At 42.7% G+C, this 13,532-nt stretch overlaps 1 protein-coding gene across 1 annotated transcript in view; it reads right to left on the bottom strand.

Annotated features, from left to right (window-relative positions):
- LOC308477018 (von Willebrand factor D and EGF domain-containing protein-like) overlaps nt 1–13,532 on the bottom strand; it is a 209,713-nt gene that overhangs the window by 113,303 nt on the left and 82,878 nt on the right. Inside the window, exons 11-12 of the mRNA XM_081005140.1 lie at nt 13,030–13,244; nt 6,353–7,305 (exon numbers count right to left, since the gene is read on the bottom strand). Coding sequence (XP_080861266.1) covers nt 6,353–7,305; nt 13,030–13,244 — 1,168 coding nt within the window. The remainder of the gene's footprint in view (nt 1–6,352; nt 7,306–13,029; nt 13,245–13,532) is intronic.

Genomic DNA, 13,532 nt, shown 5'->3' on the forward strand with positions numbered 1-13,532 from the left:
TGGTACAATCTACATTTTAGTACTAGAGCATTCAGATGTGATTACGGGCCCATCCACATTTTTGTTTGTCCAAGTTACGGGTCCAAAAAGATTTTTAAATTGTTGTTGTCCCACTGCTTTCCTCGGGGAAACCCGCTGTTCTGTTTAAATTAATAGGTCTTGCTTTGACATAAAATGTGGATCTAATAATAATAATAATAATAATAATAATAAATTTTATTTATATCCCACCCTCCCCAGCCGAAGCCGGGCTCAGGGCGGCTAACAACAATAAAACAGTACAAAAGTACAGCACAAACAGCACTCTAAAATCATTCATTATAAAATTAATGAATTCAAGCCACTGGCAACCATTGGGCCAGAGCTCCGCGAAGATTGCCGAGGGAGGGAGTCAGGCTGTGCCCTGGCCAAAGGCCTGGTGGAACAGCTCTGTCTTGCAGGCCCTGTGGAAAGATGTCAAGTCCCACAGGGCCCTGGTCTCTTGTGACAGAGTGTTCCACCAGATCGGAGCCACGGCCGAAAAAGCCCTGGCTCTAGTTGAGGCCAGCCTAACTTCTCTGTGGCCTGGGACCTTCAAGATGTTTTTATTTGAAGACCGTAAGTTTCTTTGTGGGGCATACCAGGAGAGGCGGTCCCGTAGGTACGAGGGTCCTAGGCCGTATAGGGCTTTAAAGGTTGAAACCAGCACCTTAAACCTGATCCTGTACTCCACCGGGAGCCAGTGCAGCTGGTATAGCACCGGGTGAATGTGATCTCACAGCGAAGACCCTGTAAGGAGTCTCGCTGCAGCATTCTGCACCCGCTGGAGTTTCTGGGTCAGTCTCAAGGGCAGCCCCACGTAGAGCGAGTTACAATAATCCAGTCTGGAGGTGACCGTCGCGTGGATCACAGTGGCTAGGTCAGGGCGAGAGAGGTAAGGAGCCAACTGCTTAGCTTGGCGGAGATGGAAAAATGCCGCCTTTGTTGTAGCTGCAATCTGCGCCTCCATGGAAAGGGAGGTGCCGAAGATTACACCCAAACTCTTAACGGACGGTGCTGGCACTAATTGCGCCCCCGCAAGAGATGGGAGTTGCCCCCCCAATCCCATATCGTCCCGGCCCAGCCACAGGACCTCTGTCTTCGAAGGATTTAGCTTCAACCGGCTCCCACGTAACCATCCAGCCACAGCTTCCAAACATCTGATCAGTGTGTCTGGGGCAGAGTCAGGATGGCCATCCATCAACAGATAGAGTTGGGTGTCATCAGCATACTGATGGCAACCCAGCCCAAAACTCCGGACAAGCTGGGCGAGGGGGCGCATAAAGATGTTGAAATCTATTTATTTCTATTCTCATGGGTTTGGAAACAAGAAATTATATCATTAAACAAAAAACAAAAAAACCTAGAAAACCAACCTCTGATTTCTCTCAACTGTACCACCAGCAAATGAAAGAGTTTCAAATACTGGGTATATTTATGAATCACCCAGTAAAGCTGATATTAGAAAACACCTAGGCTGCAGAAGCATACTAGTCCTGATCATAAGCTATTCATGTGGACCAGGTACATGTGGATAAAGGGAAGTAGGACCACGCTGCTAGCACTTCCCCTTCATTTCACATGCCACTGACCCTACTCCCTCAGTGTCCACTTGTTCACTACACATGTCTACAACAAGGTGCCTATTTGTGTTTGGCTGAACCTTGAACACAAGGAAGATGAATGAAGGAACCTAACGGCACAACCACATCCTCCTCAGATTTACTTGAATGTCCTTAAGTGCTATCTGACTATTGTCAACTAAATATGTGACACCCATAAATAAGGTGTTCCTTAAAATCAGGGGCATTGAACAACCAGCTCTCGGGGGGGGGGGGGGCTATTTAATCCACACTGCTAGCACCTTTGGACAAACAACCAGGTGACTTTGCCTAGGTAAAGACATGTCGCTTTGCCTAACAAATGTGCATCTTGCTGCACTCTGGGGACCATGCATTATAATATTCCAGGTTTTCTTTTGGTCGTAGTGTTTTCGTAACTTTTTCAGAAATGTGTAATTATAGAATAACCATTAGTCCCCATTTGTGCATCTTGCCCTGAACCTGTCAACCCTGACTGAATTCACCACCAAAAGATCTTGTGGTGGCAGCTAGCATCAATAGCTTTTAAAAGGAGCAGTATAAAAATAAACAGAAAAGAAAATATGATAATATAGTATTAGATCTGTCTACAAGTTACAGTGGTACCTCTAGTTGTGGATATGATCTGTTCCAGGGTGCTGTTTGCACCCTGAAAAGTCCACAACTAGAGTGGTGCTTCTGTGCAAGTGCGGAGAGCTTCTGCGCATGTGCGAAGAGTGTAGAACACTTCTGCGCGTGCAGCGAAACCCGGAAGTATACACTTCCGGGTTTGCCGGGTTTGCAAGATGAAAAGACGCAACACGAACCTAATGCAACACAAGGTATGACTGTACTCAGAGTTTTGACAGAAGGACAGCCTCCACATTTACAGATGTACTTCCTTCAAGTACACCCTGGGGATAAGCTACAGGGGTTTCTGTCACCATCTCCCATCTCTCCCTGTTTATGGATCTCCCTACATCATTGCTGAGGAACCTCTGGTCCTCCAGATGTTGATAGAGTCCAATTCCCATCTATCCTGCCAGCAAGACCAGTGCTCTGGAATTATGGAAGTTGTAGTCCAGCAACCTCTGGAGGGCTGTAAGTTCTCCATCCATGTCCTGGACCATCTGTTCAGCCACAGTCGAAGGAGTAAGTCTGATCTAGATAAACCACCAGTCTCATCTAAGAAGACAGTTCTTATGTAACCCCTATTTTTTTTTCTTGAAGAAATTCATTGAAATACACAAAACTGTTTTTCTTCTATATTTTAAGCAGAAAGATACATTGGAACTAGAAAACTATCTCAACTCAGATGATACTTTGGGGCATCCCATAGGCATCAGGCTGGCCACTCTGAGAACAGGATTCTGCACTAGATAGGTCACCGGGCCTGATCCAGCAGAGCTCTTCTTATGTTCTGATGAAACTCTTTCTTTTTTTACTATGTTATAGACAATACATTTAAACCTGCTATTTTATACAATTCACTGGAATGGCTTTTTACAAAATGCCAGAGAGCAAACATAATTCAATACCAATTCAAGCTTGCTTTTCTTGCCTGTGCTCATCAAATGCAGGTGCCAAGGCTATGTTTCACGTTGTCTCTGCAATCCTTATTTGCAATGTCTTCACCTTTCTGTTTCTTGATAGGTTCACTGGAGGATTACTTTGTTCCCTATAGCACAAGTATCAAGGTATACATTCCTCAACAGAAGGCATAATTATGCACACTTGACATACAAGTCAAGGAAACTATCGTTCTGTTAGTACATTGTTTTGTTGCATGTTTTTGTAGTGTTATTACATAAAAGAGCGTTTTTGTGTGTGTGTGTGTTTTCAGAGGGTTAAGCTGGTTGTTGGGGGGGGGGGGAGTTTTGTCTGTGAACAAACACAGAGATAATGCTAATAGGCTCCATTCAAAGAGACCTGAGCTGTTGTTGTTTTTAAAAATGTAGGTTTAAACATAACAAATTTGTTGGTGCTATTCTGTTTGGAAGAGATGGTCCCAGTTTTCACTCTCATCCTGCAGTTTCCAGTAACTGGTACAATAAAATCAGCAATAAAATGGTTATAAAATGCATTTTCCCCAACAATTATCTCAGGGGTGCCAGGAGCAATGATTTTAAATTCAACCTGAAGGTCAAGAATGAGGGAGACAGACACACCTGACCAAGGAGGGCATTCTACAAATGGGACATGCTCACTAAGAAGCAGCACCATTACTGAGACCACAGATCATAGGGTCAGAGATTATTGATATTGGGGAAGGTGCACTTTTAGGTACTTGGGTTCCAGGCCATTTAGCTGCAAAGGTGACAAGGAAAGGCTAGTCTGGGCAGAATACCCTGGTGGCCTTAGCTCACTCTGGACAAGTAACCTGCTACACAGGCCAGTCCTTCAGAGAAGGAAGGTGGACAAAGGGACTCATAAAGTAGCAATTTTTAATTCTGTATCTCCAGTCCCCTGATCCTGCACTTTCATTTGGAAGTGTGTATGTAGCGTAAGTGAGTTAAGAGTGAGTGTGAGAAAGGGTGGTGTTCAGTTAACTTTTACTCAGAGTAGAGACATTGAAAGTAATGAGCATGATTAAAATTCAGTAACTTCAATGAGCTTCAGTAACACTTGAACATCACCCATAGTATATGTTTATATGCAGTGCTGTTTTTTCTAGAAAAAGGTGCTGGACACCTCACCATGGACACCTCTCTTGTTCTCTTATATTGACAATAGTGCCCACCTGACAGGTGCTGAAAAAAGCTCTGTTTATATGTATGCATATGTATTTCTCAGTTATTATCTGCCACTTAAAGTTTACCTGGGCCTAGGTAACCCACAGATGGCTTTACTGGCAGCAACATCTCTTCCCATGATACCTCTACCACAGCTTAAAAGGGAGTACAATAATATTATTTGTCATAAGTTCAGGCTATCACTCTAATAAGCACAACTGTTTATTATTTCCTTATCTCTGTTGTAGTACCCAAGTGGTTAATATGTATCTGGAGGACTGTGTATGAAGTGGGTGAGTGATCTTTAAGATGAAGCTTCCTTTTATGAGAAAACAACACGCAATCTCAGGTGTATTATGGAAAACTGAAAAAGCAAATGTTAAAGGTTTCCCAGGTCCATCAGCCTCACCTTTTGGAATGCCTGCTGTGCATTACCTTGACATTGTTTGTTGGAGATTTTGCCATCACTTTATAAATGAAATGGTGGGCGGGGAAGGGAGAGAGACTCCCTTTGGCAGTCTCCTCTGATTTTGCAGTCTGATTCTCAGCTACTAGTCTCCATCTCATGTAAGTGCTCAGGCTACAACCACAAATAGCAATGTGGAAGCAAGTTATATTGGTATCAGTGGGATTTTCTCCTAAAAATGTGTGTTTAAGATTGAAGGGTTAGTTGGTCATTTTGTAATATAATGTCAGAAAGTTAAAATATCAGGAAACAATTAAAAGAAGAAGAAGAAGGGATGAGAATCAAAGTTCCCTACAAAACTGAACTATTTTTAAAAAGAAAAGAATACTGATTTTCATCTGTGGGATAATGTAAACATTTTTTTTAAATCAATCAGAATTGGTTGTCATACAAGTTAATTTGATTTGAAGCCAAACTTATAAAGGACTTTGTGTGTGTAGCATAGGAGCCAACTCCTAGGGGCTGAGGTCCCTTCGGTCTCGCCCAATAAAATATTTGAGGGGGTCGTCCCCCTCCAAAGTTGATGGGCATTGCCATTCAAATAGTGTGTGCATGCTGCGTCTTGTGATTGATTATGTGGGGCAGGGCTTACCTGCCCCCTCAATATTTTATTCAAGTTGGCACCCCTGGTGTGTAGTGACTGTAGGTGTCACATGTTCCAACTGCCTGGCACCTGACATTTTGCACCAGTTGATGTTTCTAACCACCTTTAAAGGTAGCCCCACATAGAGTGCATTAGATTAATCCAGCCTGGATGTCACTAGTGCATGGATAACTGAGGTGAGAGCCATCCTCTGCAGGTAAAGTTGCAATTGACAACTCTGAGCTGGTTAGAAAATAAATAGCTTGAGCTTGTAAAAAGGAGGAGTCCAATTGGTTATGGATCAGTTGCAAACCTCCTCTAGAATAGGTGGTTTCCCTACCCTCAACATCCTTATCTTGTCTGGCTGCTGCTGCAATTTCTTTGTCCTGATCCAGCTCAAATTTGCCTCCACACATCAGTTCATTCAACAGCCTCCATGGAATGAGTAGATGGGGAAGAAAGGTAGAACAGTGTCGTCTGTGTACTGATGACATCACAGTCCACACCTCCAGATAGTCACCCCCAATATTGTGATACAGATGTTAAAAAGTTGTGGGGAGAATGAAGCCTCAAGGCACCCCCACACCCACTCCTGCAACTGAGCCTTCTGAAATTAGTATAACATCTGTGTTGGGGACTCTCTCTCTCTTTTTTTAGGAGTTTGTTTTTGTAGCATGGGGATGATAAGAAAGAAAATCACTTCTCTCAAACCAGTTTGTTTAAGGGAATTGTCAAATCCATTTTTGCAAGTTTACCAAGGTAAACTTGCGTGCACAAACCCACACGCCTCCAGAGCAGCCAGCCAGGTATTGTGATCAGCTTGTCAAGGTCAAAACCTGATTATTAATTCATCATAGGTCTTAACTAGTGAAGCTGTTTGAAGAGCAAATTGCTCTCTGCAGATGTTCCATTAAGTCAAATGCTACAAGAAGATACACAGGTTACGAACAAACATAATTCTTTTCTTACTCACTTTTGGCGGTTGTACAGTCATGGGAAGCGTATCCTTCAAAGCACTGGCATCCCCACATACTGCACTGCCCATGTCCATTACAGAGATTGGGGCACCTGAGAGCTCTGATTATTTCTTTATGTGCAGTAGGTAGCTCACTTGTTGAATCGAACCACATAGTTATGTTTTCCAGCACCTTTTTTTCACAGGAATTTTCCAGAAACGCAATCATTGATGCTCCCCATGTGAGGTCATCCTTGCTTTGTACATCCAAAAGGCACATTTCAATAGCCACATCCAGCTGGGTACCCAAAAGCCCTTTACAAGCCAAGCCAATGGGAGAGGTTCCAAGAACCTTCTGACAGCTTGCTAAGGCTTTTGCTGAGGTTAGGCCACTTGCAGTAGGCCATGTGACCTGAACTTTAGGCCGCCTCCCTTCAAAATAATCTTCTGGGAAAAAGTAGGTGAAACTTTCCAAGTCAGCCTGACTCAAGCTTTGAGAAGAGGAAGCAGATAAGGATTCCCAGTAAGCTTCTTGCCTTTTTTCTCTCGATAGCTCCTTCCAATGATCAGAAGAGTCAAAATATGTTTCATTTCCTGATTTTTTCAATGAGATGTTTTGACCAATTGGGTTTAAAAGGCCATTGGGGCTGTCTTTCGTTTTGGTTGCCTGAGGCAAATGCAACTGCTCAAGAGATCTAGGTGATAATATTCCATCAGCTAGGAATGCAGAATCAGTGTCCAAGTTAGTAGGATGTTCTGATGTGACATCTAGATATGGGATTACAGAATTGTAATCCACACGCTCATAAAAACAACCTGGAGATTCTGGGGGAGAATGCTGAAAAGTGTGTAGAGCATTTGCTGACTGTAAATACAGTGAAAGCTCCTTCTGACACAGACAGTAATGTGTCCTCTTCTTCCATTCTGACAGTGGTGGAGTCTTGTCAAACAAACTCATCCCTGGAGCTATTCTGATAAAATAAAGAGAAGCAGGTCAGAAAGTTAAAAAGGCTTGGTGTTCTCTCACTGATCAAACTTTCATAGTTATTTATCTCTATAATAAAAATGTAAGTATTTCATCACACAGCCTCTGTTGGAGGATTTGTAGTGCCAAGTCACAATTCTGGATTGGCATGACATCAGGGTGGGATAGGGAACCAAAAGTGAAGGCAGGCTGCACAGTACCCATGTCTGTTGCATGGGAGAAAAGGCAAGGGACACTGAGAGGGGAGAAGTGGTAGCTTAAAGCAGCAGACTATTGAGTAAAGCAGAGCTGGAGGGAACTAAGAGGAAAATGGCAGTTTCAAACCATGGCAGAGATTTAAGTAAACTACTCTGGAATATTTGAGGGCTCCACATCCTTTGTCTCCCACACATGTTGAAGGGGCATATTACAATATATAATTGTATTGTCATTATCCCAAAAGGGGAGGCTTTTACACCAACCAGAAGGACATGCTTAAATGTTACAGTAAAATGGGCCTCTCTTTGGAATGTCTAGCTTAAGGCAGTAAAGATAAGAGCAAGGTTGAATGGGCCCCAGTCGGGGGGAGACTGAAGACAAGGAGGAGGGTAATGCAGGAGACAAAGCCCCATTTTATTGCTACTAACATAAATCACATGTTTTACATTTGAACACGTGTCGAGGTTCATGGCGTGGAGAGGCTGGTGCAGGAAGGAAAGGGGGGGGCAAGCCCATGTAAGGACATAGGAAGTTGCCATAACTTTCCATTTCCCAGAAATCAGGTGGTTTACAAGAAATCAGGTGACTTACAAGAGATCAGGTGGCATTCTATTCTGCAAATCTATATAAAGGGGGCACACCCTGATTGGGTGTGCAGGTTGCGTACTTATCGCCCTGTACCTTTGTTATGCATATGCACTTCAAATAAAATCCTGTTAATAACCTGCAAGGACGTTCTGCCGCTTTGTGTGAATCTGTGCTTCAGGGACCCAATAGCAGATATGTGTGGTGCTTCAATGTGGCAGCTGAAGAACTGAAGGAGAAGTTTGAGTAGAGTAAGAAGAGAGGGGATGGTGGCCTCACAATCTCGTGGCCGATGAAAAGGGTGTTTAGCAGTTGCAATGTGTGGAAGGAGGAAGATGCAAGTGGTTACTGGGGGGGGGGGTCTGTGTGCAAGAGGTGTGTGCAAAAGGAGAAGGAGAAGGCATGGGCATGGGGGTGAAGGTGAAAATGTGTGCAAAGCAGGGCAGCAGAAAAAGAGAGAGAAGTGGCTTCTGAAATGGAGTTGGGAAGGTGAAAAGTGAGTTTAGTAGTTGCATGGGATGGGAAAGGGAAACTCTATAGGGTTAACTTGGGGGGAATAGCAGGGGGTTGGTGAGTGCAGCAAAGAGGGTCTCAGCCCCTAGCATCCTCCATTTTTATCTTGTAATATCCAGAAAATACACTGAAATACAATCAGTATGAATACAAAATTCCACATTTTTAAATTAAATAATAATAATCTGTGGCAGGTTTGTGCAGCCTGTAACATGCCAAGCCAAATGCAACCCAGCATGCAGGTAACACTGAGGAGCCAATGAAACTTCATTTCATTGAACTTTCCACTGTAGCTGCTTGTTTCTTCAGCAATGCTGAAATGGCTGTGTTAAAACTTCAAAGAAAACTCCAGCTGCATGTACACTTCTCAAATGGCTTGCATTTTAAGTAGTCTCTCTCAGTAGAAATGTTTGAACTGAGAAAACATCTCATTGATGCAGAATGCCTGCTAACACAGCCTCTGTGCTACCTAAGAATTCTTCCTCCTCTTCACATTGTACATCTCCCCCACCGCCCCCCAGTTTTTGGTCGTAGCTTATCTTGCCTAGGGAGCAAGAAGGAGTTGCATTTTAATCTGAAAATATTTCAAGTTGTCTCCCCCATGACAGCTATAATATGAAAAACACAGAGCCCCAATATTCTGCAGTATAACCAATGATCTCTAGTTTAAGAAAATGAACCCTTCTTTTCCCACACATTTCCTTCCTGAATGGGTGAATACAATTGAACATTGCACATGATCATATACTCCACACATGTGCATCAGTACACCCAATCAATATTCCACATTTTTAGGACTTCAATCCATTTATTTCACCACAGGAACAGTCATTTGCACAAACATCTGCACATGTGTATGGCATAATGCATAAGCTTCCCTAGAGTGATAACCTAAGAACACATGAGTACTTAGCATCCTGCCGAAAGCTGAGCAGAAATGTACCGTCCATCCATCTATCAGTAGATATGTATACATACAGCTGTAAAGTACATTGTCTTCCTTCTGTGCTATCTCTAGTATATAAATAAACTTACAGAACAAAATTATTTTTTAAAAGGGGTTGGGGTGCTGAAAGAGGATGGAGCTAAACAACAACAACAACAAACCACTGTGCTTTAAAAACTGCCCACGCTGTCTGCTTAATGTGTAGGTATGGACACTTGCAAAGAGATGTCTACAAAGTGCTTTTGGAAAACTCCAAAGCACATCACTTCATAGGCTGAAGTGTGTACATACTGCACACCTGGTCAGAAACAAGGAGAGTTTTACAATTCTCCTTAGCACTTAATAGGACATTATAGATGAGATTACTGCTTTACATAATGGTTACATCATAAATGATTACTCGGCAAAGGTCATCAGCATTTATCCTTTGGATTAAAAAGCTACAAGGAAATAATTGGAGTTTGAGTCCACATGCAAAGCACTTTTTAAAGAAGGTGAAATAACATCAATCAGAGAAGGAAAGTGGTCTCCCCTCCACTTGCAGCTGAAGCAAAAAGAGAGGGGGAGGGGTTGTATCACTGGATTCAATCCCAAGACTCCATACTAAACAAATGGTCAGTGGAATAGCGGCTTTTTAAAAAGGGGCATGTGCCTACAACCTCCATTGCTGGATTGGGCTGTGGAATTGTGCATGTAGCACATGTAGTTTTTTTACCCGGCTAGGGATAAATGCAAGAAAGCTTCCTTCAACATGTATATGGCCCCTAGCTGTATAAGGTAATAGAAGTATTCAAAATAATGCCCTTGAACACTTATTTACTCCAGTAGCTAACAGGAAAAAGCATGAATTCCTCTGCTTGGATCTTAACGTATGAACATGTATTGCTGAGATGAAGATAACAAACTGTTATCAGCAGGGTTGTGGCAACAATCTTAGAATTCCGCTGGAACTTATTATTATTTTGCTAACCTTCAGAAGAAAGTGAGCAGGAAAAAATATTAATAATAATAACATATTTACTTGGAGTGAAATGCAATAATGTGGTTGTATCACTCCAATCTGACTTTCGGGATTTAAGTATGTATATCTGCTTAAAAGCAAAAATAACTATGATAAGAAAAGGCAAGTCTTGTGGCACCTTAAAGACTCATTTATTAGAGCACATGTACATTTATAGGTTTTCATGGACTACGGTCACCTTCCTTAGTTGCATGAAGCAATATCCTGAGTTGCAGGTTAAAAAGGAGTTTAGAACTTTTAACAGTGCTTGCAGAGTGCGTCTGATGGGTCTTGCTCCTAATTAAGTGTTGATACGATTGCAACTCTAAACTCTTTTTTTATTTTTTCAGGAAGTATATAGTACTTTAAACAGCTATGGGACACCCTCAGTTTTACAGCTGCAACAAGCAATGGCTGTGGGAATAAGAGAACAGAACTACCAGCAGGCAAACTCTCCAACTGGTCCCTGGTGATTGGAGGTGCTGAAGTTCCAAGTGCTTGAAGGCAGCTAATTGAAAATGCTTTACTAGCTTCCATCTCCATTTCTTCTACCTGATTTCATAAACATGCTAGCAGTTTTGAAAATCTGGAGAGCTTCATTATTTATATGAACAACATTGCTGTGTTTTCTCAGTGATTTTCACAAATGACACCTAAATCATCTGTTTCATTTCCCACATCTGTAGTTCAGATGTAAAACCTATATTGAACACAACATAAATCCCTGAATTAACAACATCCACAAACAGTGTGTCCTGGGCTAGTAGATATGACTTTGGGGTCTTAAGCTGGGTTCCAGACCCTTTTAATGCCTGCATCCAGCAAGTGTTATAATTTAATCAAGGCTTCTAATTCCTAGAATATCCAAGCTATGAAGGTGAAAGCCTGGGTGATGAGCCATTAAGGGGGATTAAGGGGCTCATTGTGAGACAGTGAATGGGTTGGGGGGGCCCTCCTTCAATAGATAAAGCCAGAGTTTAGAGTAGACAGTTTTGGAGCAGTAACGCAATCTGGAAGGAAAGCAGCAAGCTGGAGAGAGAACTAGAGCAACATTTGAGAGCAATGTTTGATTTCTATTTTTATCCAAGGTTGCGGCTATGAGGAAAACAAGACCCTTTTTGGGGTGTTGATGCTGTGAACCCCTCCATAATAGGTTCAGGTTGTAGAAAGTGCCCTAAGGAAAGTTGAACCTAGAATGGCCTGGCATGTGCTGCAAATCCATGTTGTACAAATCAGTCCTAATGAGGGAGTGTTGATATTGAAGGACAGGTACAGGTTGGTTCATGAAGACTTTGGCTCAAAGCATAAATGACTGAGTGTGTGCTGCTCCTGTCCACCACACACCTCCCACAATGTGTGATGTGAAAGCTTTGCACAGAGGTCCGAAAACGTGATGAGAGTAAGTCATTACTTGCTGCACTCAGAAAAAGGAGGGCAGGTAATGATTTATGTTCTGAGCCTTGTCATATAACTGTGAAACCCGTAGGTCGCACATTGTGAAAGGCACATAGAGGCGGTAAGGGGCAGAGGTCCACTATTCCACCATAGAAATGATTCTGTAGGGGTGCTGAATTCTGCAGCATTTCGGAGGAAAGCAGAAAGAAACAATTCTGCTCCGTCAAAACTCCTGACTGCAGAAGCCAGAATTGCTTCTGCAAGTTGCTGCATGTGTTCACCTTAATAGTCACATTCTTCCTGCATTATATTGGACTGTGGAGCTTTAATACTTCCCAAGTGCTTGGTCACAGCTAAAGATGCTTCAGAAGATGCGTGGGAAACCTCTGGCCCTCTAGTTGTTGCTGAACTACAACTCCCAGGCCATACAAGCTGGGGCTGCTTAGAATTATAGTTCAGTGACATCAGGAGGGTTAAAGATGCCCCACACTTGCTTTAGAAGAAGAATGGAGGTGTTTGGAATCCACTTTTGGAAGTTCTCTGAAATGGAAAGTGCCTATACTCAGTCCTCCAGCTGGCATTTGAACAGCCATATCAGATGGTTTTTAAACGTCCTATTTATTTAACAGAATAGGCTTCTTAAATATTAACATTTCATTCTACGCACTTTGCCACATCTTGTCAAAATCTGTCTTTGAATTCCACAGCCATGTACTTGGCATCAGCGTTCAGAAATTAAAGAACAGAGGAAATATCAAAGCCTTCGATTTCTGCCTTCTGTCCCTATTTTACATTTTCCTGGATGGCTGGGAACTGTCCTTTGTCACAGCTCAGAAGGATCTCAGGGCAGTTGGCAATGTGACGTCATTTGTGAATATGAAACTTCTCTCTAACAGTAGCTGAAAATGTGTATTATTTGAGGGGTCTTGAAGGCCAGTGCATTTTCTTTTGTCACTGCAGCTCTGTGCCGGATCATTAAACGAACACTTTTTGAACAGCTTGTATAGAACACTCTTATAATGGCGATTCATTTTTCGGCGCATCCCTTACCATTGAAAATCTCCTTTCCTTACCTCCAAGCTTTTATGAAGTCCTCCTCAGACGTGTTATTCTGGCGAGAAAGTAAAGGGCTCCCATCAGGCCCATGGAAGTCATTCTGACTGTTTCTGTCAAAGATGCCACATAAACCTCTGGTGCTATTAAAATCAATGCTTGGTGCCCTTACTGTCAAACTCATTCCCCAGTCGCTCACATCAGCTCGAACAAATGCTCCTGAAGGGAATGAGATCTGGAGAAGGAGCAAATCTGGTGAATATGAACTCCATCAGCAAGTGTGTGTGTGTGTGTGTGTGTGTGCGCGCGCGCGCACGTGCGCACCAGCCAGTGCTTGAATTTTGGGAAAACAGTAGAGAAGCCTTAATGAAAGCTACAAGCCATGCAAACTGAGTCCCCCTCCCACATTTTTAGCCAAATCTTTCCCGATGTAACCTTTAAGCAGCAGCTAAGAGGATCCATATAAAAAGCTGGGGGCAGGCTGCCTCTGCCCTCCCCCATAAATTAAGCATCAAAGCAGAGA

This window comes from Podarcis pityusensis, assembly GCF_964106645.2.
Source record: "Podarcis pityusensis genome assembly, chromosome: 1".
Lineage (NCBI taxonomy): Eukaryota > Metazoa > Chordata > Lepidosauria > Squamata > Lacertidae > Podarcis > Podarcis pityusensis.